The following is a 26139-nucleotide window of genomic DNA, read 5'->3' on the forward strand; positions in this document are numbered from 1 at the left end:
TCAATCTATAGCAGGCGAACGTAAAGTGGGAATTTCCGTAAAGATTCGAAGCACAAAATATGTTAGTCATTATTATAATATAACTTATATTTAACATGTATCCAAACACACAAACCTCCAACGTAAATGTAACATATTTACAGGGCTGGTTTCTTCACAACTGCTCGAAGATACATATATGTTTATTCTTCCTGCTTGCACGGGCAGAAAAAACATGTCATGTCGTCGTAGACATCGTACATCACAGCAGTACTTTAAATGAACCCAGTGATTACAATTTTGGAACATGCGCTGTCCCCACAGAGTAAATACCAGAGAAGTCATATTTTTAATTCAACTGGTTGAAAAAGCCCACAAACACAACACTTTTCGTCATCTTCAGTTTCCGATTCTGAGCAATTGTCACTTGATATCAGCGCGTTGTTAACTCCCGAGGGCCCTGGCTGCGGTGAATTTGACTTTTTGCTTGGTACTACAGCTTTTGTTTTTCTTGAAGAAACAACTTTGGGTTTTTTAGAGGAAGAGACCTATTCATACAGTTGGGATGATACATCTGGCTCTGTAATTGGATTTCCACCAACAACCTTGTGAACTGAACGCCTGGGTTTAGACTGATTGGGTTTATCGTGGTGTACAACTGGCAGGTGACTTGAAAAGAAATTGTCAACAGTGTTTCCGTCTTGTGGTTGAGAAATATCGGCAGTTTCTGTAGACTGTTCAGCTCTTCTCTTTTTGGCATACTGGGCAGGTTTCAACAGAGATGAATCAATTGCTGTTGGGTTAAATGGATAAATCCCACTCTTCCTGAAAGCACTCTGAAGATTCCTGGGAGTCAGCGAGATTTCGAAGCTCGACATGCAGTAGAGCAGACATTGTAGCGGCTGAGAGTTTCAGAATGAGAACGTTGCCATTTTCGAGATTCATCACTGAAAACTTTAGAAAACGGTCCAAAACACCCCACATCCATCGGCTGAAGGATATGGCTTGTATGAGATGGTAGAACAAAAAGGATGATTCCATTCCGCACTGCAAAGCCAACCAAATAAGGTGAAATATGGGATCTGTGACCATCATACAACAATAATGTCTTCTTATCTTCACCAACTTTTGCGTACTTCGCAAAATGATCTACAAGCCATATTTCAAATATGTCTGAATTGGACCATCCTGAGTTACTAACAGTGCCGTTCGTACCAATGGTGGCTCCTTCTAATAGCTCTTGGCGCATTCGAGCTCCAGGAAAAATGAAATATGGTGGGATTTATTGACCCAGTGCATTGCCAAACCTTATCATAGTGACTGTAGATGATCTTTCTGGCGATATTTCAAATGGAACCTCTGTGGACCCTACAACATACGGAGGTGCGTGAGTTATACTAATTCCCTTCTCATCCACGTTATATATGTTTTCAGGAGATGATTTGACGTCATACTTTTCGAGAATTGTCTCCAGTTCATCAAACTATTTCGTTATGCTTTCCTCTGAAGTAGCGTAGACTCGAAGCTCTGACAAGGATTTGGGTCGTCTCAACTTTAATTCTGGCCATCTTCATATGAACCCATAAAACCACTGTAGAGAAAGAGCGTTGCAATCGTGTGGCCGTTTGTTTAAGTGGGTGGCATAGTCGGTTCCAAGATTTAAAACCTGCGCTCTTGTGTAGCCATAGCCAACAGACGCCATCAACTTCAAATGGTCTGCCAGTTTGTTTTCTTCTTCCAAGGAAAACATTGGACCAGGTCCGGACCTTGTCGTGTCTGGGGAAATAATCCCGCATATTCTGTCTCTGAGTGTTAATTTACCGGCCTCGGTGGCGTCGTGGTAGGCCATCGGTCTACAGGCTGGTAGGTACTGGTTTTGGATCCCAGTCGAGGCATGGGATTTTTAATCCAGATACCGACTCCAAACCTTTAGTGAGTGCTCCGCAAGGCTCAATGGGTAGGTGTAAACCACTTGCACCGACCAGTGATCCATAACTGGTTCAACAAAGGCCATGGTTTGTGCTATCCTGCCTGCGGGAAGCGCAAATAAAAGATCCCTTGCTGCTAATCGGAAGAGTAGCCCATGTAGTGGCGACAGCGGGTTTCCTCTCAAAATCTGTGTGGTCTTTAACCATATGTCTAACGCCATATAACCGTAAATAAAATGTGTTGAGTGCGTCGTTAAATAAAACATTTCTTTCTTTCTTTCTTTCTGAGTGTTAATTTGTTCATGAACGGAATACAGCCTGGCAGCCTTATATGTATACCGAAGTTCCCTTTTCAGTGACATATGCATATGCATTTTTAAGTTCAGTAGGACTATATGATCGATAGCGCTTTTTATGACGTGACGTGAAATCCTACAAAAAACCCAGGAATCAGATATAAGAGATAGCCCTTGTGCGATTCCATAGTTTTAGAAATTTGGCGAAAGCCACGTCACATTTGTCACGTGATTACAATTTACAATAAAAAGGTAGAGCAGACGATGCGACCAGAAGCGGTCAGGTCCTTATAAGGGCCCTATGGGCAACCTAGGGAGACAACCAGCGACATAAAGGTCTATAATTAACGAGCTACTCTCGATTCACTAATATCAAAACTTATGCTAGCTCAACCATTTACCTTTCGACTGACCGTTCAAAATTGCGCCAAACTTCCTCAATCAAAATTGCGCACCACTTTCTCTTTGGCATTAACGGCTCCATTCAAAATTCCATAGCACCACCACCACCCCCACCCGCCTGCTACCGATTCGATCAGGCTGCTGGTGCTCCCTTGCACCTGCCAGTGCAGGCGGTCCCTCCTCTCCCCACCTTTTCTGTCATGGACGGAGGAGCCGGCCAAGGCCGGCTCTTGTGCCCACGACAGGCGTGCGCTACAACAGCTTGTTCTGAATGTGCACGTAAAACCCTATGACCTGACCTGATGCATACATTTTTATGTTACAGGTCTTGTACTAACTTCGGTACTTTATTTTGCTCAATGATATAAAATGCATTTTGGTAAGAACAGTGTATTTTACTTGTTTGACAATGTAGTTTAATAATACTTACATTAATTGATGCAATCTTGAACATTTTGTTTTCCGGTATCCAGGGACGCTTTCTCTTCAGAAACGTTCGCTAGGTGGCGCAGTACACATGAACTGTTGCGAGATATCACGTTTTTGGGAAATACCCCGATTGGTGAGTTCCACGAAATGGCAAGACGGAACGGTATTATTGTGATTGGTCTCAAGTCAGGTGGTTTTGATGTGACATTTACCATCTCAGTTAGTATTAAAAGGATCAAATTAAAAGGTACCATATATATATATAATAAAAATATAATATATATTATTTTAGTGTTTACTTTTGTCTTTTAAAACTTCTTACTTTCGATTGAACAAGAAGTAGTTGTCAAGGATTACTTTATTTCTGGTAAGAATTTACTGTTTGGATCGTCCTCAATACAGTTTAAAAAAAAAAATTTTTTTTAAATGTAATTTTGTGCGGGCTGCCATTTTGCCTTTTTATGAAATATTCTCCAAGAGAGGTGAAAAGATGTGATGTAATCTAACAATGTCATAATGTGAGTTGTAATATAAAAACACTTGTGATGATGTCACATACTTCGGGGGCTTCCACCCCTTTTGAAGAGTATTCCATAAAAAAAAGAAGTAAAATGGCAGATGACAAAAAACTGCATGCTTTTTGTCCTAAGAGATCATAGCAAAGTCGAGATAGGTGACATGTTTATCATCTAGTATGTGTAATATGTTTTTTTCATGATTTTTGTATGGTAGGAGAATAATTATTTATCGTAGTTGTTAATGTGGTTCAGACTTTAGTATTGTATGTCTACTTTTTGAAAACTGTCGTAACAGAAAGACCACATATTGGCATATTATTTTAATTTGGGGGATTTAAAAATGAAACTGCTTAATCTAGATCATTGACATGACAAATATTTGTTTATGGAACACTTTTTGAAAGATTAACGAAATATATAATTGAGAAAAAACACCCAGATAATAATAATTTTAAGCACCATGTATCATTACAATTTACTTTTCATTGTACCATAGCCTGATGCTGAATACCAGCTCAATACATACCTAAACAGTGCTAGCTCTGGGTGAACTGAAAAATTTGACATTTTATTTTGAAAAATGTAAAACCAGTTATTTTCCAATAAAATATCAATTATTACTTGAAATATATTTGCTAAATTAAAATAAAATGTGTCAGTTGTTCTTAAAGTTTGCAATTGGCGAATGGCAGAGCTAGCCCTGCTAAATACATGGGATAAATAAGATTTGTAATTGATAAACATGATTTCTAAACTATAGACTATGTATCGTCAACGTCCCTAACTGCGTTATGCTTCCAACTATGTTCACTTTGTTTTCTCATGCACGATTTGTGCACTTAACATCCGATTTGTTGTTGTCTGCTTGTCATTCATTTGTGAAGTTTTTCTTCACAGTTCTAGAATATTTACATTAACAATAAAGTTTAAACAAGTAAGTATCTAAATACAAAACTTTACAAATCCCTAAAACCATTAATTTTACTAAGTCGTTTTTGTTTATTCCTTAAAATTACCTATATCGGGTTCACATGATTCGTAGAAATTGACTTAAAATGGAGGAAGATGAATTCACATTCGGTGCGTGTCACATAGCCTCAGACATGCCAGATCAACAAGTTCAAAGCATTTAATTTTTGTAATTTTTAACACCCCTGTTAGAATTTGTTTTCAACTGTTATATTCGATCTGCAAAAGGTATGCAACAGTTTTGTGCCACTACTGTAGTGAATAGTATTCATAATCCATTCATAACAATGATAAATAATTTTGAGTTTACAAATTGTGTTAATTAAGAATCAGTTCATTAAAAAATTATATTTTACAAACTATTCACTGGTATGAACGTAATGCCTATCAGTACTGACAACAAGTGTTAGTGATGGGTGTTGGTGGACCAGAACGCTTGAGAAATTGCATTTTTGATTTTAAAAAATATTAAAGTGTTCGTCAACTGTGTATAGTTAAGAAACATATATTTTTTCATATAGTGGCCTTAAAAGTGGAAAATGACGAACCGCACATGTGCTGTACAATACTCTTTGCAAACGCATGCACCTGAACGCAGTTAGAAACATTGCACTCTTTCCTGTTTACCGGATGGTGTTTCACTTTTATTTACTAGAATGAATTCGTTTTACGTCAACATTGTTGATGTTTTACGTTAACTGATTGCAATCTATTTTGTTTCACGTATTGTAGCTGAAAAATGTAGAACACTATTTCCGTAAATATCGTATTCGTGTTATTGTTGTCAGGTGAACGCAGTTTGGGACGTCGATGGTATCCTAGTGATGTCTGTTACTAGACTAATTTGATTAAAAGTAAAGTTAGTATGTTTGAAAAAGGTTTAAAAATTACAGACTTTTATTATCCATTAGAATTCTTACTTAAAAACAACAAGTAATTACATGTATCAGACGTGTGCAGGAATTTTAATGGGGGGGGGTTAAAATATGGAAAGCAAAGTTTATAGGAGGGTCGAAACATGCTCCACTGGAAAATGTATTGAAAAAAGAAGACAATTTGCTTAAGTACAGAAGAGAACTTCCCTAAATCAGATGGCCCTTAAAACCTGACTGTTTACTTGGTCCTGTGGGTGTCTGGTTAAGAGGGTTTTTACTGTGCATGTGTGTATAAATATATATATAGTTCAATTTTCATATCTACGTGTGCGTTTTAAACCTGTGTAAACATAAATACGGATCTGATTGTTGTTGTATTTTGACAGGTTTCATTTCTGACCAATCATCATGGCTGAGGGAGCCGTTGGACTGACCAATGGACCCACCTCAGATTTCGAAGTGCTGTGTGGTCCAGCGTCCGAGGCAACAACTCCTGTCAGCCTGAGCCACATTAACCCAATGACTGGGTCACAGGGGCCAGGGTCAATAACAGATATCACACTAGAACAAGCTCTGGCCAGAGTCCGTGATCTGTCGAAGGAAAATGCAGAACTCCAAAGTGAGAAGTCTTGCTAATCTTAAAACTAAGTAATGTACATAAGCAATAAAAAGATTACATATCTATGGTATATACAAAACTGACATTATTTTAATGAGTACCAGTACATATAATAAAATATTTAATATGAAAAAACAAAGTCTTTTTATGAAGATAAATAGCTTTAGAAATTTTATTCAATAAAATTGGTGTTGTGCAATCACTGAAACAAAGTGATTGTCAAGCAACATCTCTTTATGGTTATTCAATCATGATGTTAGTAAAACAAAGTGATTGTCAAGCAACATCTTGTGTAGTTATTCAATCATGATGTTAGTAAAACAAAGTGATTGTCACACAAAATCTTTTTGTGGTTATTCAATCATGCTGTTAGTAAAACAAAGTGATTGTCACACAAAATCTCTTTGTGGTTATTCAATCATGATGTTAGTAAAACGAAGTGATTGTCACGCAACATCTTGTTGTGGTTATTCAACAATGGTCGTCAGTTAGTAAAGGATGCCGTCAAGATCAAATACAAAATGTAATCACACTCGTGTGAAGTTTACTCTCTATTGCAGTGGTTTATTCAATCATGATGTAAATAATGCTAAAACAAAGTGATTGTCAAGCAACATCCAGAAACACGTTAATATTCAATCATAATGTTTATGTAAAAAAATATTGATTGTAATTACAATCGTTAAAATCTCTGTTGTCGTTAAACTCTTAAAAATGCTGCAAGTCAGGAACCCTTTAAGTATATTTTTATGTCTGTGCAATAATCGATTGCAAGTGTGTATGGTTATTCAATCATGATGTTAAATGTAAAACAAATCGCGAGTTGTCATCATTCAAGAACCATAACTCTGGATGAACTCTGTCTAAACCGATCATCTATGTTAGGACTATTTCGACAACCAAGTGATTCCGTTTAGACAGAGTCCACTGTGTGTGTGTGTGTGTGTGTGTGTGTGTGTGTGTTGTAAAACAATATTGATGGTCACACAAAACTGACATTTTGTGAGTACCATTACATATCATAACTGTTAGTTAAATGAAGATAATTGTCTTTAGACATTTTGTTAGACATATTATTCAATCATGATGTTAGTAAAACAAAGTGATTGTCACGCAAAATCTCTATGTGGTTATTCAATCATGATGTTAGTAAAACGAAGGCAGTGAGTTCACTTGTTAATTTTATAGGTTACTTGCGGGAAAATAATGAGATGATGAAGCGTCAGTTTGAAACTCTTTCAAAGTGGAAGCAGAAAGTCCACGAGGCTAACCAGACGAACCGAGAGAAGTTTGACCAGACAAAATCTCTCATCATCAGTTTGAGAAAGAACAAGGATGAACTACAGGAACGCATCGATGAACTGGAACAGACGATGAGGGAGAGAGAGGTGAGTTCACATTTTAATGGCAGAGTTCAACAAATCCACCAATCCTCCGTCCCGGCTAGTGAATGTTTGGTCTGGGCTAGTGGATATTATCAAATTATAATACATAGGGCACTAGCTAAAGATTCTGTGAGGGCTAGTGACTGTCTCAAACATTGGGGTGAGACATAGCCTAGTGGTAAAGTACTCCCCGAATGCATGGTCGGTCAAGCACAAGCATCGATCCCCATCGGTGGGCCCATTGGACTATTTCATGTCTGTGGGATGGTGTATATAAAAGATCCCTTACTACTAATGGTAAAATGTAGCGGGTGTCCGAGACGTCATTTCTCGCTCCAGTCAATGCACCATAACTGGTACATCAAATGCCATGGTATGTGCTATCCTGTCTATGGGATGGTGCATATAATAGATCCCTTGTTGCTAATTGAAAAGAGTAGCTCATGAAGTGGCAACAGCAAGTTTTCTCCCTCATTATCTGTGTGGTCCTTAACCGTATGTCCGACGCCATGTAACTGTAAATGGATGCTCTACAACAGCTTGCTTTTGACTGTCATTAAGATAACATTTCTTTCCTTTAAAAACTCTTTTTCAGAATGACTTCCTAACTCGCCTTCGCACCATGGAGACGGCGAAGGCCACCAGCCAGCAGGTTGCCATTAGTTTGAAGCGACAGGCAGAAGAACAGGGGATGTCCATGACGGAACCAGACATTAACATCCAAGAAACGGTCAGTTGTTCTTCTTGTGCGACTCTTCACATCTAAAAGATTTTTTAAAAAGATAAATATTAGTTTCGGCCCATTTATTTTATATCTTTATTTTAATTTTAATTTTTTAAATCTTATGTGGAATTTGAATAGGTGAAATATAAGCATTAGTTTTTGTTCAGCTCAACATTTATTTTTATGTTTTTGTGTTTAGTGTCAGCTGTTTTCCAGAGCCCCGTTCTATGAAGCGATCTTAGCACTTAGATCATCTTAAGTTCATATTAAGGGGTTTTTTCACATCCCAGCCAGTGCCAACACAACTGGTATATCAAAGTGGTTTGTGCTGACTGACCCATCTGTCGGAAAGTGCATATAAAACATCCTTTGTTGCTAATGAAAATTCTGTCTTGGACAGGAGATCTGGTGCAAATAAAAACTCGTGCCCAGGATGGACATGCCTGAACTTTCAGTGGATGGAGTTTTCCTTCCTTTCTTCCTCATGGAAGAATATAGTGGGTTTCCACTAAGTCTGTATGCCAGAACTGACATCCAATAGCCCATGATTAATAAATCAGTGTGCTCTTTTTATTTTCCATCACTTATCCTTACACTCATTATGTGTCAAAGTCTATCATATGTTCAGACACTTTAAAGTCACAGTTTAAAATGTCTGGCGTGTTGTTACACAACTTTCCTTTTTAATTTTTTGTTTCTATTTTCATCTAGGTCATGGTTGCCATGAGTGCCGAGAAAGAAGAAATGATCCAGGATCTTGAGGACAAGGTGAGAATGCTGGAAAGCAACGTTTCCGACCTGAACGACACGATAGCGCGACGGGAACTCAAAGTGCAGCAGTTCCGAGCGAATGCCGACCAGCTGCTGAAAGACCTGGAGTCGGCGCAGGCCATCAAGGACGAAATGCAGAAAGAAAATGCCCAACTCAGCGAGGAGAAGTTCAGACTCCAACAGCGACTGCACAGCTTGATTTCCGACACCACCACCTCTCTCCGGCTCGTCGAGAGAGGTCAGAGGTTGGGACATCCCAACGTGGAGGGTGATAGACTGATGGGGAATGCCGAGTCGGAACCAGTGGAGGTGACTCAGCTTATTGACCAGTTACAGAGAGCTCAGAAACAGCACGAACAAGAAGTGTCGCATCTCAAGCAGGAAATGCAAGAAAAACATGAAAAGGTGATATATTACGATTTAGAGTTGTTAGCCATTGTTGAAATATTTACAAGCTACAAAGTGTACTTTTTACGGCTTCTGAAAATATTGCAGTAATGATCATTTTGTTAACCCGTCACTTGTGCAAATCTAACAAATTTAGAACATCATGGTCATGATGGGTTACACAAAAATGAAATGGGTTACCTAAATTTGTTTTTGCATCATACATAAATTGTTTATGCAGATTTTTAATTCTCAGAGGCTTGGGGGGGGGGGGGGGGGGGGGGGTTCTACCCTCCTTTGTAGATAGTACATAAATTTTTTTTGATATTTTAAAATAACTTTTGGGGGTTAAAAAACATGTTGGTATTAACCTTCCCTTTCCCAACATACAATTTTTATGGTCATGAACATTTTTAAAGTTGTGAACAGCCCCTTACTCCTGTTGTCATGTCATAGGGTTTAACGTGCACATTCAGAGCAAGCTGTTGTAGCGCACGCCTACTCCTGTTACTTTGTTTGGTGTTTTATTGTACTTGGCATTTTAAAAAGAATAGGATTTTGATACATGTATTTGTCAATATACTTGTTTTAATTACATTTATCATGTACACTAATTTCATTTTTAAACTTTTATTATTTTTAACTAATGATCCAGAAAGGAATGTTATTGCTTTTCATATATTGATGGTGTTTTGAACTGTTACTAATTAGTTTGCATGTGGCCATGTTAAGTGCTGTTTGTTCACATTATTGAGCAGTGCAGTCACAGGCAACATTTTGTCAAGTTTAAGTGTACATTTTGTCAATTTAAAGTCTACATTTGGTCAATTTAAAGTCTACATTTGGTCAATTTAAAGTATACATTTGGTTAGTTTAAAGTATACATTTGGTCAAGTTAATGCTTGCATTTGATCAAGTTAAAGCGTACATTCGGTCAAGTTAAAGCGTACATTTGGTCAAGTTAAAGCGTACATTCAGTCAAGTTAAAGCGTTCATTCGGTCAAGTTAAAGTGTACATTTGGTCAAGTTAAAGTGTACATTTGGTCATGTTAAAGTGTACATTTGGTCATGTTAAAGCGTACATTTGATCAAGTTAAAGTGTACATTTGATCAAGTTAAAGTGTACATTCAGTCAAGTTAAAGTGTACATTTGATCAAGTTAAAGTGTACATTTAGTCAAGTTAAAGCATACATTTGGTCATGTTAAAGCGTACATTTGATCAAGTTAAAGCGTTCATTCAGTCAAGTTAAAGCGTACATTCAGTCAAGTTAAAGTGTACATTCGGTCAAGTTAAAGTGTACATTCGGTCATGTTAAAGTGTACATTTGGTCAAGTTAAAGTGTACATTTGGTCATGTTAAAGCGTACATTTGATCAAGTTAAAACGCACATTCAGTCAAGTTAAAGTGTACATTTAGTCAAGTTAAAGTGTACATTTGATCAAGTTAAAGTGTACATTCAGTCAAGTTAAAGCGTACATTTGATCAAGTTAAAGCGTACATTCAGTCAAGTTAAAGCGTACATTCGATCAAGTTAAAGTGTACATTTGGTCACGTTAAAGTGTACATTTAGTCAAGTTAAAGTGTACATTTGGTCATGTTAAAGGAGTCCTTGGCTTTTGAAAAACAAAGGCGAGTGTATAATCGCACACCTCAAAACGCTTAGGCGAGTGAATAATCGCACTCATCAAAATGCTAAGGCGAGTGAAAACCAAGCATTATTAATTTATGAAGTAAATGCAGAGACATACGTTGCAAAAATGAACCAATAAACCAATAATGTTTTCTTCTAATTTTATGTTGTTTGGTTCATTAGTGTAGTCTGACTTCTTTTCCTTTTCAGGAATGGAGTTGTAATTTATTAAAACGTTTCAGGAGTAGTACTATGGAAATATAATTATGACATGTATACATTGATGCAGACAATTTGATTTTTTAATTGCAATATGTACTATTCAGATAATTTGATGCACACAATTATATATATACCTTTTCAGTGTAGCTAAACATATATAGGAATCAACTTGTCTTGAATTTCATTATTATGTACAACGAATATGATTAGGATAGATGGAATGGAAAAAAACCCACTGGTACCGAGGAGGTGGTTCATGACTATGACCCAAGCATCTCAGGTGTGCACTACGAACCCATATTATTAAAAAAAAAATAATAACTCATGAAACATAGTCCTACAATTACTTTAATTGATAGTGTTGGTTGGGATATTGACATTCACCAGGCATTTTTAATTCAACAATTACGCAACCATTCTCCCTCAACATTTTGTAACACGTCATTTGACCTACTGCTACAAGTTACGAACGGCTATGACAGCGTTACGTCATTGATCTAGAATGTTGTTGATTAAAAAAATTTACAAACTCTGTCATTACAAAGGATTTTATTCCAAACGTGAGATAATAAAAGATAATAAAAAACCAACATAATTTTAGACACCATCATCAAGGTATAATAAGTTGTCAAGTAGACCAGCGTGTGCGTGCAGAATTCCAAGAGTAAAAATAATCTGACCCCGATAGCTCTGATTGGTCAATATGCCACAGAGTACTGCGCATCAAATCATGTTCCAGTCACATGGTCTGTGACTTTCTAACAAACGAAACAAAAATTAAATAGTAGGCAATGATCATTGATTACTGTTACCATAGTGTGTACATATATACATAACATATGCACATTCATTAACCTCTGGCTGAAATACAAATATTTAAATGAAGTTTTATTTGATTATTTTTAAAGATAAAAAAGAAAAATAATAGACGTTTAAAAAAATATACCTAGGCTTATTCCTACATACATGTACCTATTATCATTTCTTTTCCTTCTTTTTATTATTCTGTCTAAATTTCATTTCTTTCTTTTTTTAAAGAAAGTAAAAAAGTACACGACTGCCCTTTTCGGGACCTCATGTAAGTTTTGTATGCTAACAGTTATGAACTAATCGAGACAATTTTACCGACTTTGCTGATTTCCATAACGAGTTCCCTTGTGTAGGCTACAGAAGCCACTATTTAATTCAATCCCGTTTCTCTTTTTGTCATAACTATATGAACAGTATAAATGAGTTATCCTTATAAGACGTTGTGATCTATTACCTTACAAAAGTGGACTGTTTCTAACTAATAATACATTAAATAGGCAAAGAAGTTTTGATCAGATTGGTACGTCTTTGAAGATGTCTATTAAACCCGTGTTTTCCGATTTGTATAGCAAAGATAAGTATCAGTCATATATTAAAATCTTGCATGGACGCTACCGTTCTTGTAACTTTTTTTCTGGTATTATTAAATGGATTTTTCTATCAGCTATATAAGGTAAATAGTGGCAATCAATATACAAAATTATTTTACGTGCGCTGTTTGTTCAGTGTAACATGCATTATTTTTCACACTCGCCAGATTGAAATTATGTCTTTTAAAGTGTACGTTTGATCAAGTTAAAGTCTACATTTGGTTAAAGTTAAAGACTATATTTCATCAAGGTAAAGACTAACTTTGTCCAGGCTAAAAGAAATACTTTGTTTCATTAAACCTGCATTAATGTGCATTGTTTCACCGACTCTGAATTGCAGGAGAAATCAGTCACTGAACAGTTGAAGTGCTGTGAACAGGAAAAAGCAAACCTGATTCAACGACATGAGAATGAAATCACGAAGATCAACAAAGAACATGACCAGAAGATAATGGAGTTTATCAGACAGCACAACACAGAAAAAGAACAACAGGTTATTGGTACTTTTAAACTTTTGTTTGTAGAAAGACATAAACAGATCTAAAACTTTAAAATCCTGAAGTGAAGAATAAGCCTTTCCTTTTGAGAAAAAAGATCATTTAGCAGTGCAAATAATATTTCAAAATATTTTGCAGTTGCTTAACCATGGGTAGGTTTGGGTTGTTTTGGGGGGAGGGGGGGGGGGGTGGCGGGGATTATAATTTAAATAGCTATGTACTTCATTGTTTATTTAATTCAGGATAACCCTACTGTTTTCTGATTTGGTGATGTACATGTATATCACCCATGTGATCAATTCTGAAAAAATATATAACCTGGGGAACATTTTATTTTTAAAAAATTTAATGGTGTAGGAATGTCTGAACCTTGCATAGCGAATCATGAAGAGATACTAAACAATGTCTTGTCTGTAACTCAGATTGTGGTGCAACGAGATTGTGAACTTTTGCTCACAGTTTAGTTGTATGTAAAATCTGAGATGTGTTATTAATTGTGTTGACAGCTGCAGTCAGTGTCCTCGTCACACGACAACGACGTTCAGTCACTGCGAGCTCAAGTGTTGACACTGATCAGCGAGGTGCACGAGACTCAGACGAAACTGGCAGTGGCTACCAGCACACTCGAGAAGAAAGACGTCAGGTTAGTGAGAACATTTCACAGTTATTTAATAGTAATCGGACCTCACTGTTAAAAGTCAGAGACCCTAGTTTCAACCTGTGAAAATTAATACTAAGTTTGTTTAACCTGCAAACCTGTAACACATTTGGATAAAGTGATAATGGACTGAAACAAGTCTGTGACATTGAAAAGAGGAAATGCACTTATAAATAGACTAGAGCTCGTCTCCATAGCTGTTACCAGTACTTCTCTGAGGTACATGTGTTTTTCAATATATGATGAAATGCATTTTGTGGTAAGAGAAACACCAGGATGACCAGAAACACTTTGGATGTACAGAAATTGATGTCTGATTTCAGTTATCAAAAATTGCTTTAATAGTGAAAAATATGCCATAGTGTTTACAGACTAGATCTGTCACTTTAAGGGAATCTATGACTCTTGCTTCCCAACCCCCCCCCCCACCCCCACCCCCACCCCACCCACCCCTAAGTCCTTACTGTTGGCACATATAGTGCATTCCTTTCTAGTAGCTATTGTAATTATTTTGTAATACATGTACTAATTCTCTTCATTAATATTGCATTCAGAATCAAAGATGGCGAACAGAAGATAACAAAACTTTGGGAAGAGCTAAATTATCAAAAGCAGGAATCTGATCGCATTGTTGCAAATCTAGAAATAGCTCTTGAAAACACCAAGAAGAACTGGGAACAGGAACGGGCAGAACACCAAAGGACAAAGTATGGGTTAATTAGATGGAATGCTGGTTGTGTGTGTGTGTTGTGTGTTTGCTTTTTGTATTTTTACTACTTTTAATATAGTAACTTGTTTTTTTAATGAATTTATGATCATTTGTTCATGGAAAACTTTATCTGGTAAATCACTGAGCTTATTAAATAAAGTTCGTTTTGTTTAACGGCAACATTAGAGCACTGATTAATTAATCTTCAGCTATTGGATGTCAGACATTTGGTAATTCTAAATTACTAATCCCACCACTTGAGCATATTCTGCATGGTGGCAACAAGTTTCTTGTTACGTACATAAAGAAAAAGTGTCGCAAGTAATATATGTTAGACCACATACAGTGATAGTTATAGTTTAAAATGGTTTCCTTTTCCTAATCGCTTGATGCGTGGTCGGTTTGGGATGCCCGTCAGTGGGCCCATTGGGCTATTTCTCACTCCAGTCAGTGCACCATGACTGGTACATCAAAGGCCGTAGTTTGTGCTATCCGGTCTATGGGATGGTGCATATAAAAGATCTCTTGCTGCTAATCGAAAAGAGTAGCCCATGAAGTGGCGACAGCAGCTTTCCTCCCTCAATATCTGTGTGGTCCTTAACCATATGTCTGACGCCATATAACGGTAAATAAAATGTGTGGAGTGTGTCGTTAAATAAAACATTTCCTTCCTTCCTTTTCTTAACGGCTGATGATAAAACAAGGTGCTGAGGTGCCCATAATCAATTAAGCATTGGTTGTGGATGTGTATAATTTTGTTAGGATTGACCACTAGTTCGGTTGTTTCAGATATCACTTTCAAGAGCTACAGAAATCTTTCAACCAGCTTGTTGATGACTACAAGGAACTGTTAGATACATTTGAGCAATACAATCAGGTATGCCATAACAACACAAAAATATTCAGTTAAAAAACAGTATGATTTATGAGAGAGAAAAATTCAAATATCATACTTGCATGGCAGATGTGTAGATTTGTCTTCAAGATGTTTACCTTATAATAACAAATAATAAACTTAACCTTCTGTAGACGTCACACAAGCTGACACACTGTATATCACATGCAGTGCATTCATATTTGCAAGTGTTTTGCACATATGAAAGGTTAAAAATTATAAAACAACAAGAAATATTTTGAGACTTATTTACTTTTTTTTTTTAAATAAATTTTGAGAAATATTTGGATATTTTAGCTCAAAAAGTGGTTTTGACAGTTTTACTAAGGCTTAAAAAAGAAATACGTGTTTCAGGTTTTGTCCTTGAAAAAAATAGGGTAGATAGGTGAGAACTTTTTTCTTTTTTTTAAATTGTATCAAACCAAAAAACCTTAATCAGGTTGCTGATAGCAAAAAATCATGGATCATTATATTTTTTTTTTTTTTTTTTGCTTCAAAAAATTTCAGGGTCACTACATAAAATTAGGGTAGCTCGACATATATTACCCGGTATATATTTTAGGCCTAATAAACAAAATTACAAATATTGGGATATGAATCTTAGTTTGTTTCGAAAAAAAAAAAAGGAAGTCTGTAAAGCACAGTGATTAAGAATAATGTCCATAAATACTGAACACCTGGCCACAAATGCACAAAAATAAATGTAACTTTATAAAGTTTTTGTGTAATGGTAAATAACATTAACTGCTCTAAAAAAAAAAAAAAGAGTTAAAATGAGAGAGATCCATGGAAATAATATTTACCCTTCCGCATAATCAACATTATTTTATATGTTTGTGACAAGTGAAAGTTATAAAGTTGTTCCCTCTCAACATGGTTTTATTTTGTGCCTAAAATTAATCCAGTAGTCTGAAAGTTAAAAACTTATTTTGTGTTTGACACTAATAAATAATTATAAAAGTGATACAATAATATATTTTTCGTATTGTTATAAAATTATATAAATTTTTTATGGTAGGATGAGAATCAACGAAGCCAATCTGATCGCCTCAGTGAATTAGCCGCACAAGTGATGGCTGCCAACGAAACAATCTGCACTCGTCAGGAACAGATAGAAAACCTTAATGTTGAGAAGCAGCTACTGATAGACGAATTCCAGGAGATGGAATGTGTTTACAAAGCACAGGTTAGTATGACATGGAATATAGTATTTAACTGTGTAGACACTAAATGAGATAGAATGTGTTTACAAAGCACAAGTTTGTATGTCGTTGAATAGAGTATTTAACTGTAGACACTATATGAGATAGAATGTGTTTACAAAGCACAGGTTAGTATGACGCTGAATAGAGTATTTAACTGTAGACACTATATGAGATAGAATGTGTTTACAAAGCACAGGTTAGTATGACGCTGAATAGAGTATTTAACTGTGTAGACACTAAATGAGATGGAATGTGTTTACAAAGCACAGGTTAGTATGACATGGAATGTAGTATTCAACTGTGTAGACACTAAATGAGATGGAATTTGTTTACAAAGCACAGGTTAGTATGATGTTGAATAGAGTATTTAACTGTATAGACACTAAATGAGATAGAATGTGTTTACAAAGCACAGGTTCTTATGATGTGGAATGTAGTATTTTACTGTGTAGACCATAAATGAGATGTAATTTGTTTGCAAAATACTATTAGTTACGTGGGTTTTTACCAGGGCATACGGGATTGTACGCCCCTCCAAAATCTGTATTTCCTGAGGCGCAGCCGTACAATCCCGTACGCCCTGTCAAAAACCCACATAACGAATTTATTACCTGTTAGATCTTCTTTTTGTAAGTAAACTAAAATTACACTAACAGTCAAACTTTTAAATAAAGTACAAACACATTTTGAGTTTGAGTTTAATAATAACATAACATCAAATGAGACAAACCCATGGAAACAATATTTACCCTTCCGCATAATCAACATTATTTTATGTTTGTGACATTTTAAAATGAAAATATTTAAGTAAAAGTTATAAAGTTGTTCCCTCTCAACATGGTTTTATTTTGTGCCTAAAATTAATCCAGTAGTCTGAAAGTTAAAAACTTATTTTGTGTTTGACACTAATAAATAATTATAAAAGTGATACAATAATATATTTTTCGTATTGTTATAAAATTATATAATTTTTTTATGTTAGGATGAGAATCAACGAAGCCAATCTGATCGCCTCAGTGAATTAGCCGCACAAGTGATGGCTGCCAACGAAACAATCTGCGCTCGTCAGGAACAGATAGAAAACCATAATGCTGAGAAGCAGCGACTGATAGACGAATTCCAGGAGATGGAATGTGTTTACAAAGCACAGGTTAGTATTTCATGGAATATAGTATTTAACTGTGTAGACACTAAATGAGATAGAATGTGTTTACAAAGCACAAGTTAATATGATGTTGAATAGAGTATTTAACTGTAGACACTATATGAGATAGAATGTGTTTACAAAGCACAGGTTAGTATGACGTGGAATGTAGTATTTAACTGTGTAGACCCTAAATGAGATGGAATTAGTTTACAAAGCACAGGTTAGTATGATGTGGAATGTAGTATTTTACTGTGTAGACCATAAATGAGATGTAATTTGTTTACAAAATACTATTAGTTACGTGGGTTTTTGACAGGGCATACGGGATTGTACGCCCCTCCAAAATCTGTATTTCCTGAGACGCAGCCGTACAATCCCGTACGCCCTGTCAAAAACCCACGTAACGAATTTATTACCTTTTAGATCTTCTTTTTGTAAGTAAACTAAAATTACACAACAGTCAAACTTTTAAATAAAGTACAAACACATTTTGAGTTTGAGTTTAATAATAACATAACATCAAATTCCTCAAAATATATTGGATTTTTTTGTAAACAAATAACTTAGTTTCTATGCAAGGTATTTACAGCGTTTTTGTTAGCTGTTTGGGTATTAAGAGTGTCAACAAGGATTCCAGGTGGTTTTACCCCGAAACCATTTCCAGGTTGCATGGTACCAAAGAAGATAATTCCGTGTCAAAGTTCGAGGTGCACCGTCAAATATTTACGGAGTAAAAACAGCTATGGGTGTGATTGGTAGTAATATGTGACATTATTTGTGCAAATACTATTATCCACTGACAATAAATAAATACTCTTTTATTTGTTATACAGTTGTTATTCAGTATATACCAGAGGTTGAAACTAATGTGAGGTACCCCCAAAAATGGAACTGCAATTTTCAGCAAAAATGACGGTTGCTATTAAAAACATTAATCAAATCTCTTAAATGGTATGTGACCCCCTATTTTCTTGCAGGTATATTAGATGTGAGGTGTCACACTTTTTATTGCTGTACTTCCCGGGTATGTTGAAACTCTGCTTATCTCAGTTTTTTTAGTAAATGTTACATTATCGGCAATAGGAATTGATTTGGTCTATTGTACATGTGTGTCTCGCTAAGGGAGACAACTTTCAGCACCTTATTATCTTACGTGTTTTAAACGTTTACGATTATGTTGAAATCGTATCGCGAAAACAAAATTGAACACCCGCAGCCAAACAAAAATATTTGTCGTGTCATACTAACTTGTAGACCCTGTAAAAAAAGTATGTTGAGTTATTACTTAAAATAGATTCGTGATAATTAGCCCAAGTTATACCACTGTAACTGATTACGCAGTGCTATATTCTAGCATTAGATTTTAATACGCGAAAAACTACAAACTAGCAAATTTTTTGCCAAACATGCTCAAGAAATCTTCAAATAAACAGTAAAAATTAAATTTACCGAATTGTGGTATTTCCATTCATAATGAATTCAAGTCTTTTAACAAATTTAATCAGTGAGGTGTGTTGGAGAAAATTTTGTTGGTCTCATTCGCAGTTTGTATTTTTGTACAACCAGTAGAGCAAGTCATGTGACATTTTGTACACTCTGGCAAATTCTGTATTTTTCTGCAAATCCTGTATTTTCCCACAAATGAGACGGTGTACTTGTCGTATGCATTGCCTATTGACCAATCAAAACGCATGAAATTTATCTAAAAGGTAATAAATGTTAATAGTGAGATTTAGGCTGAAACCCTTGCATTGTTAGAAATTTGGTGAATTTGCTTAGACAGTGGTGGTCCATGTACAAACAATAGATGATTTTCGAATTAGCTTTTGACAAAATAGGAATGAAATATATTCGCCATATTACAACTTTAATTTGCATTTAGCGATTTGGTGAGTGTCAGCTTAAACCCTGTAGTATCAACAGGAGTATAGTATTTAACTGACTGGCCTTGGTGGTGTGGTGTTGTGATTAGGTCATCAGGCAGAGGCCTGGTAGGTTGCCTACCAGCTCCCACCCAGAGTGAATTTCAATGGTTCCATAGCCTTACTGACCCATTAAACCTCAGAATATTTCCAATTTTTATTGCAGGGTGGGGTTTACAAGATATTGATGCACAGTAGTGCATTTACAATTTTTAATGTAGCCAAAGGTTTACCAAATTGAGATCAGGGAAAAAAGAGAGAGTGAGAACATGGTTCAATGTTTACAATTTTAATTGCAAACAGAGGTTTACAGAATACATTTTGGTGCAGAAAAAAGAAAATGTTTTATTTAACGATGCATTCAACACATTTTATTTACGGTTATATGGTGTCAGATTGTGGAGAGAAAGACATGATGCAGACTGTTTACATTTTTAATTACAGACTGAGGTTTGCAAGATTGAGTTTAATCCTAGGAAGATGTAAATCATGAGGCTCGAATAAAGCAGCAGCATCAGTGGCGGTTGCCATGGCTGCGATATGAATTGCTGTAGGTCAAGGGGCATTACTGATAGTAGTTGTTTGCCTTTATACCAAGTATTGCTGTCAGTTGAAGAGATCATTTTTGGTTTTTAATTTAGTTTTTATTTGTTACAAAAGTTATTGTTTTGAAACAGTCATAGACAGGCTCAAAATTGCCATAGGTGAGCATTTTGCCACAGAAAACAAATTATTAAATTCAAGCCCTTGGTTCAAAGTGTTTACATTTTTATTTGCAGGCTGAGGTTTACAAGACTGACTTTGAGGCGGAGAGGCAGGCGCGGGAACAACAAGTGTGCGAGAAGGAGCAGATTCTTCAGGACATGCAGGAGCTACAGGTGAACAACCAGCAGCTGATGGACAAGCTCAAGTCGTCACAGCGACAGGTGACCGACATGCAGCGAGGCCCCGCTTCAACCGGACATCCACCTGTGTTCAGACCACCCGATCAGGCTACGGTGGGAGCAGTGACTGGACAACCACCACCTATACCGTACCAGGTTAGTTTGTCACTCACTGTTGTGCTTCACGTTGAGTTGATAAAACTGGGCGAACTGTACCAAAAAACATTACTTTTATTTAGTATCCTGTGGAAATATTTTGAAGAAAACAAATGATCGTCATAAATCAGTTCATGGTACCTCAGTGATGAAGAACACAGTTTGTGCAGCAATCAGTTCATTGTACCTCAGTGATGAAGAACACAGTTTGTGCAGCAATCAGTTCATTGTACCTCAGTGATGAAGAACACAGTTTGTGCAGCAATCAGTTCACTGTACCTCAGTGATGAAGAACACAGTTTGTGCAGCAATCAGTTCACTGTACCTCAGTGATGAAGAACACAGTTTGTGCAGCAATCAGTTCACTGTACCTCAGTGATGAAGAACACAGTTTGTGCAGCAATCAGTTCATTGTACCTCAGTGATGAAGAACACAGTTTGTGCAGCAATGGTTGTAATGGCAGGGCTAGCTCTGGGTCAACAGACAATTTCGCCTAATTATCTATTAAACTTACAGAAACCCAGTTATTTTATAACAAAATATCAGTTAATACTTGAAATTATTTCACTAAATTAAAATAAAATTCACCAATTGTTTTTAAAATTCACAATTGGCGAATTTCGCGAGTACCAGAGCTAGACCTAAATGGATAACCCAACAATTTCACTGAGACAATTAAGATTCTAAGACCCATCTCGATTCTAAGACCCATCTCGATTCGATTCTAAGACCCATCTCGATTCTAAGACCCATCTCGATTCTAAGACCCATCTCGATTCTAAGACTCATCTCGATTCTAAGACCCATCTCGATTCTAAGACTCATCTCACCTCTAGCTCTGCTATTGATTTGTATCATTTTGGACATAATTTATGATGCCTAAAGTCTGAACAACATTGTTGACAACTATGATAAATTACTGTCCTACCTTTAATTACTGTTAAATTTCCGACACATTTTGCCCAGACAGAATTCATAGTGAAGAAAACAATTATAGTGTCACAGATTCCATGTACTAGATGGTAACCATGCCACCTATATGTGCCACGTATTGTAAAACCATCATAGGCTGTGATGTCACCACAGCACATGACATAGTGATGTCATAACTTAAGATAGTTTTGTGATATTGTATTGCTAAAATAGCTTCGAAAATATGTGCCCACGTCCTTATTTTCTTGGTTTATTTTCATCAATGCACACTGACATTTTCGACTCTGTGTTTTCATGTGATGTATTCACTGTAGAATATTAGAGTGAAATAGCTTTCCAAAAACCAGCATGGGTTCTCCTCAAAATCCACCCTTACAAAATGTATCTAATAATGTGCTAAGATATCATTTGAATGATACATTTTTTTTTATTATAATGTATTTATTTTGACTGTTAAACACCATGCAGGACCGTGATTTTTTTTTCTTTATTCCTCACAGAACCCTTCACAAGGCCACCAGCCCCCTGAGAGACCTCCGAATGCCTATCAGACCGGGCCCATTTATCCGCCCACTGGCGACCACCACCAGCATGATGAAGATGAACCCCTGGTGTGTCCACAGTGTAACATAGAGCTCCCCAATATGGACTTGCTCCAGATACATGTCTTAGAGTGTCTTGACAAGTACGAATTCAACAACCAGAGGTCGTGATAACGCGAGTCACTGATATTATTACCTTCAAGACTCTTGACACTTGTTCCCCCATGCTTATAAAACCTTTAAAAGTCCAGACTTAACTGAAGTCGCAGTTGCTGTCTGCAGTTTTGATATGGCATAGTCATCATGTTAAAGTCTCGCACATTTTTGGATGCCCAAGTCCAGACTTAACTGAAGTCGCAGTTGCTGTCTGCAGTTTAGATATGGTGTAGTCATTATGTTAAAGTCTCGCACATTTTTGGATACCCAAGTCCAGACTTAACTGAAGTCGCAGTTGCTGTCTGCAGTTTAGATATGACATAGTCATTATGTTAAAGTCTTGCAAATTTGTCAATGCTTAAGTCTTGACTTGAAAAGATTTATAAGCATGGGAAAAGATCATCACTAAGAAAAAACTACTTTTTAAATCAGATTTTTATTGTAGCAGTGAGAGAACATTCCAGTTAAACAGTGAAGAGATGAGGATACAAGTGGTCATTTTATACAGTGTCCGTTTAAATGAGATGAGCTTGCATTACATTAAAGAGAAAGGGGTTCCTAGTGGGATGTGTCACTTTGATGTGAATCAAGATATTCTGAAACATATTCATGTCATGATTTTGGCTTTGTAAGTAACGAATATATTAATGGGATTTTGTCCAAATTTGTCTAATTGTTTAGAGTTACACTATTTTATAGGACGTATTGTTAAGATAACACAGGGCTCTACGTTAGTTCTCAACAATAAAAAAACCCAGCCTCGGTGGCGTAGTGGTTATGCCATCAGACTACAGGCTGGTAGGTACTTGGTTAACAGCCTGGTACCGGCTCCAACCCAGAGCGAGTTCTTAAGGACTCCGTGGGTAGGTGTAAGGCCACTACACCTTCTTCTTTCTTACTAACCACTAACCCAACTAACAACTAACCTACTGTATAGCTGAGATGTGTGCCCAGGTGCTTGAACCTTAATTGGATATAAGCACGAAAATAAGTTAAAATGAAATAAAATGTGTGACTAGGACAGCTTACTTGAATTTTACTGATGGAAAGAAACGAGGGACCATATAAATAGTAAAAGCCAATATTAACTGTAACCAAAAACCTTATCCACAGTATAAGGAAGTTAACCATGCTACTGACAGTTAATAGACAGTTAATATTTTATATAGGCATAATTACTCTAGTAGTGAATTAAATTTGGTCTTAAAGGGACTGAGTTTGCTGCAATTTTTAAGATGTTATCGACTAACAGACTTTCTAACCATTGTAATTACATATCAAATATATTTTTCATTTTATTTCCTAAAAAAAGATTTTTTTTGTACGTACGAAATTATTTGAAGACAAAATCCAGTTTGGGCTTCTTACAAATATTAAGACGACCAGAAACACATTGACAGGATTTCCACTCTTTTTGAGATGTCTTTTTTTTTACGGACTTTTAAGGTCTAATATAATCTTTTTTAAGGACCACATCCTAGAAATTCCATAGGTAAACTAAGGTAACCACACGTGGCAAAATCAGATATTACTCAGTCTGTGGTCTTCTGTGGACAAGTGATACATACCCCAAAATGAACATTTTCAAACAAACTGGACTTATTCAAAAGGCAGCAAGTTTTAACAAATTAGGCAAGACACCTACATTACCATCACCATACTTCCCCATCTTGTCATACTTTTATTGAAAGTTTGATCATACACAAGTTTTTGTTTGTTCAAATATTTTCATTTTTAAGGTGTAGCCAAGTAGATTAAAGGGACACTAACTTCATGACCAAACCACAGCCAAACAGAATTCATAGTAGACCCTCCACTCAAAATCAGTTTAGAGGGATACCTGTTGGGAGGTGTAGAAATTGTGTTTGGTTGCTGTTCTGGCCATGGGGTTAGTGTCCCTTTAAACAAGATAGGAAATCACAACTACAAGCTAGTTTGCATGTAACAAATGAATTTTAATAATGTAACAGAACTTACCAGGTGCTTTGAGTCAATGACACACAACTTTGCGTAAACAGCACAAGACAATAGGTTACACTTTATGTGAAATTTAACACAATGTTCAACAGTCAGGGTTTGCACTAGTCTCTTCTATGTCTTAGTCAATTCACTTCAGTTAGGCTAATTACCATTTAGGACATAGCAGGCAAGGATTTAGCCTTCTCCTCAATTTCTCTTTCTAGAAGCTTGTGTTCCCCTTTTTTTTTCCTTGGCAGAGTGCCTGAGAGCATTTGATTTCACAAGAATACTGTGGCTAGTTACTTTTCCACTTGTTGCCTCAGCCTCATCTGCATATTTTTCTGACAGTGTGGTCAGATTTTCTATGTCAGATTCTAACACCTTCTTTCTCTTTTTCAAATTATCCACTTCATCTTCAACCATTTTTCGTTTTCTTTGGATGGCTTCTTGTCCTTTCTTTCTTTTCTCTTCTTCAAGATATTGATGGTATTTATGCCGGGCAGTGGAGGCTGAGAGTAGCAGTTCCTTTATGATTTCAACTTTGAGGATTCCACCTACCAGTACAAAATAATCAATAATCTGCCCCAGTGCCACAAGCATGAATTCACCCAAGTTGTCCTTCTCTGTCTGTTGAGAGAAAAACCCCTCTCAACAGATGCCTGACCATGGGAAACTAGCAACAACTTACGAACTACTCTCCACAACTTCTCAAACTTTTTGTTCTTACCCATACATTCATAGAGTAACACATCTACCCTGTCATCTTCAACCTTAAAGTCCTTGAATCTAGACTTTAGTTCACACCCTGCTACATCATGCAGTAGTTCTTTGTAACTTGCAACCAACATATCTACATCTTCACCATCAACCCTGTTTAGATTCACCAAGTTTTCCAACAGACATTTGAATTTTGACTTTGAGTGTTCTTGATTACTCACCATCAACCTGGGATCCAGACAAGCCATATTTACTGCTAAGCCATACTTTAGAGGAGACCTTTCAAAGATTTTGTTGACACATTTCATCACAAATTGTCTACAGTCTTCTCTGAACTCAAACACCTGGCATTCACTGATGGCCTTGGTTTTCAGGAGGGACTTCAGTTCACTTTCAGCCTTGAAACCAACTTCTATCTTTTTGTTTTCTACCCTTTCCTTTTCAAGATCCAGCTTTAACAAGTCATATACAGTAGAAGCCTTCTGTAATGCATCTGACCTAACACACCTCTCTAACAGATTTCGGACTGGTCTCTCAATATCATGAACAAGAAAGGGACCCATTGGCTTATCCGTTTGGTACAAGGCTAAAAATGGCTCAACTGCACTGGCTAATGACCTGAAAAAAGACAGTTTTGCCACAGTCAGCTTATCCTTCATTGCATCACGCAGAGTTTTATAAGAGTTGCTGGTGGGTTTTGGCTTCTTGTTGCTTTCACATGCCTCAACAAATAACTTCAGGTGAGGCCACAGTAGAAGAACTCTGCTGCACACAGAACCATTCTCAACCCACCTGTGTTTACAAAATTTCAATGGAAATTCTTTACACCCAGTTATATCAGTAAAATCATCTTGCCTGGCTGAGGTATCTTTAAACAGGTTGTATGTGTTATATCTTAACAAGAAATAACTAAATCGTAGGGTTTCAACATGGCGCTTTTACTAACTGGAACATGAGGAACATTTCACAAACACGTCCGGTGCTGTTAAACCCCGGCTTCGCTGGTCTCACACCACAGTTTGTTATTTAACCTCTGTCAATATATTACTCTCCTCCCCTTCTTAAGGATGTAAAGTCAACAGTTTATGAACACCAAAAATGTCACCATCATAACTGTAATGTCTGTTAACCAATCCTTGACTTAAGGGTCTACCAATTAACTGAATTTTAGCTTTTAAAACTTAAAGCTTATAATAACTTATTGACTACTTTAAAAGTTCAA

The 26139-nt window shown here is 36.4% G+C and overlaps 1 protein-coding gene across 1 annotated transcript; it reads left to right on the forward strand.

The window, feature by feature from the left end:
• Positions 1-3133: 3133 nt before the first annotated feature.
• Positions 3134-23101, forward strand: LOC121390333 (optineurin-like). Its single transcript, XM_041522126.1, has 13 exons — positions 3134-3281; positions 5783-6015; positions 7204-7403; positions 7996-8130; positions 8836-9300; positions 12877-13029; positions 13540-13676; positions 14246-14398; positions 15190-15277; positions 16314-16481; positions 17483-17650; positions 20349-20609; positions 22044-23101. Exons 2-13 carry the CDS (start codon positions 5805-5807, stop codon positions 22254-22256), a joined length of 2352 nt encoding a protein of 783 aa, XP_041378060.1. The 5' UTR covers positions 3134-3281; positions 5783-5804; the 3' UTR covers positions 22257-23101.
• The last annotated feature ends 3038 nt before the right edge of the window (positions 23102-26139 follow it).

The sequence above is a fragment of the Gigantopelta aegis genome, chromosome 3, assembly GCF_016097555.1.
Source record: "Gigantopelta aegis isolate Gae_Host chromosome 3, Gae_host_genome, whole genome shotgun sequence".
Taxonomy (NCBI): Eukaryota; Metazoa; Mollusca; class Gastropoda; order Neomphalida; family Peltospiridae; genus Gigantopelta; species Gigantopelta aegis.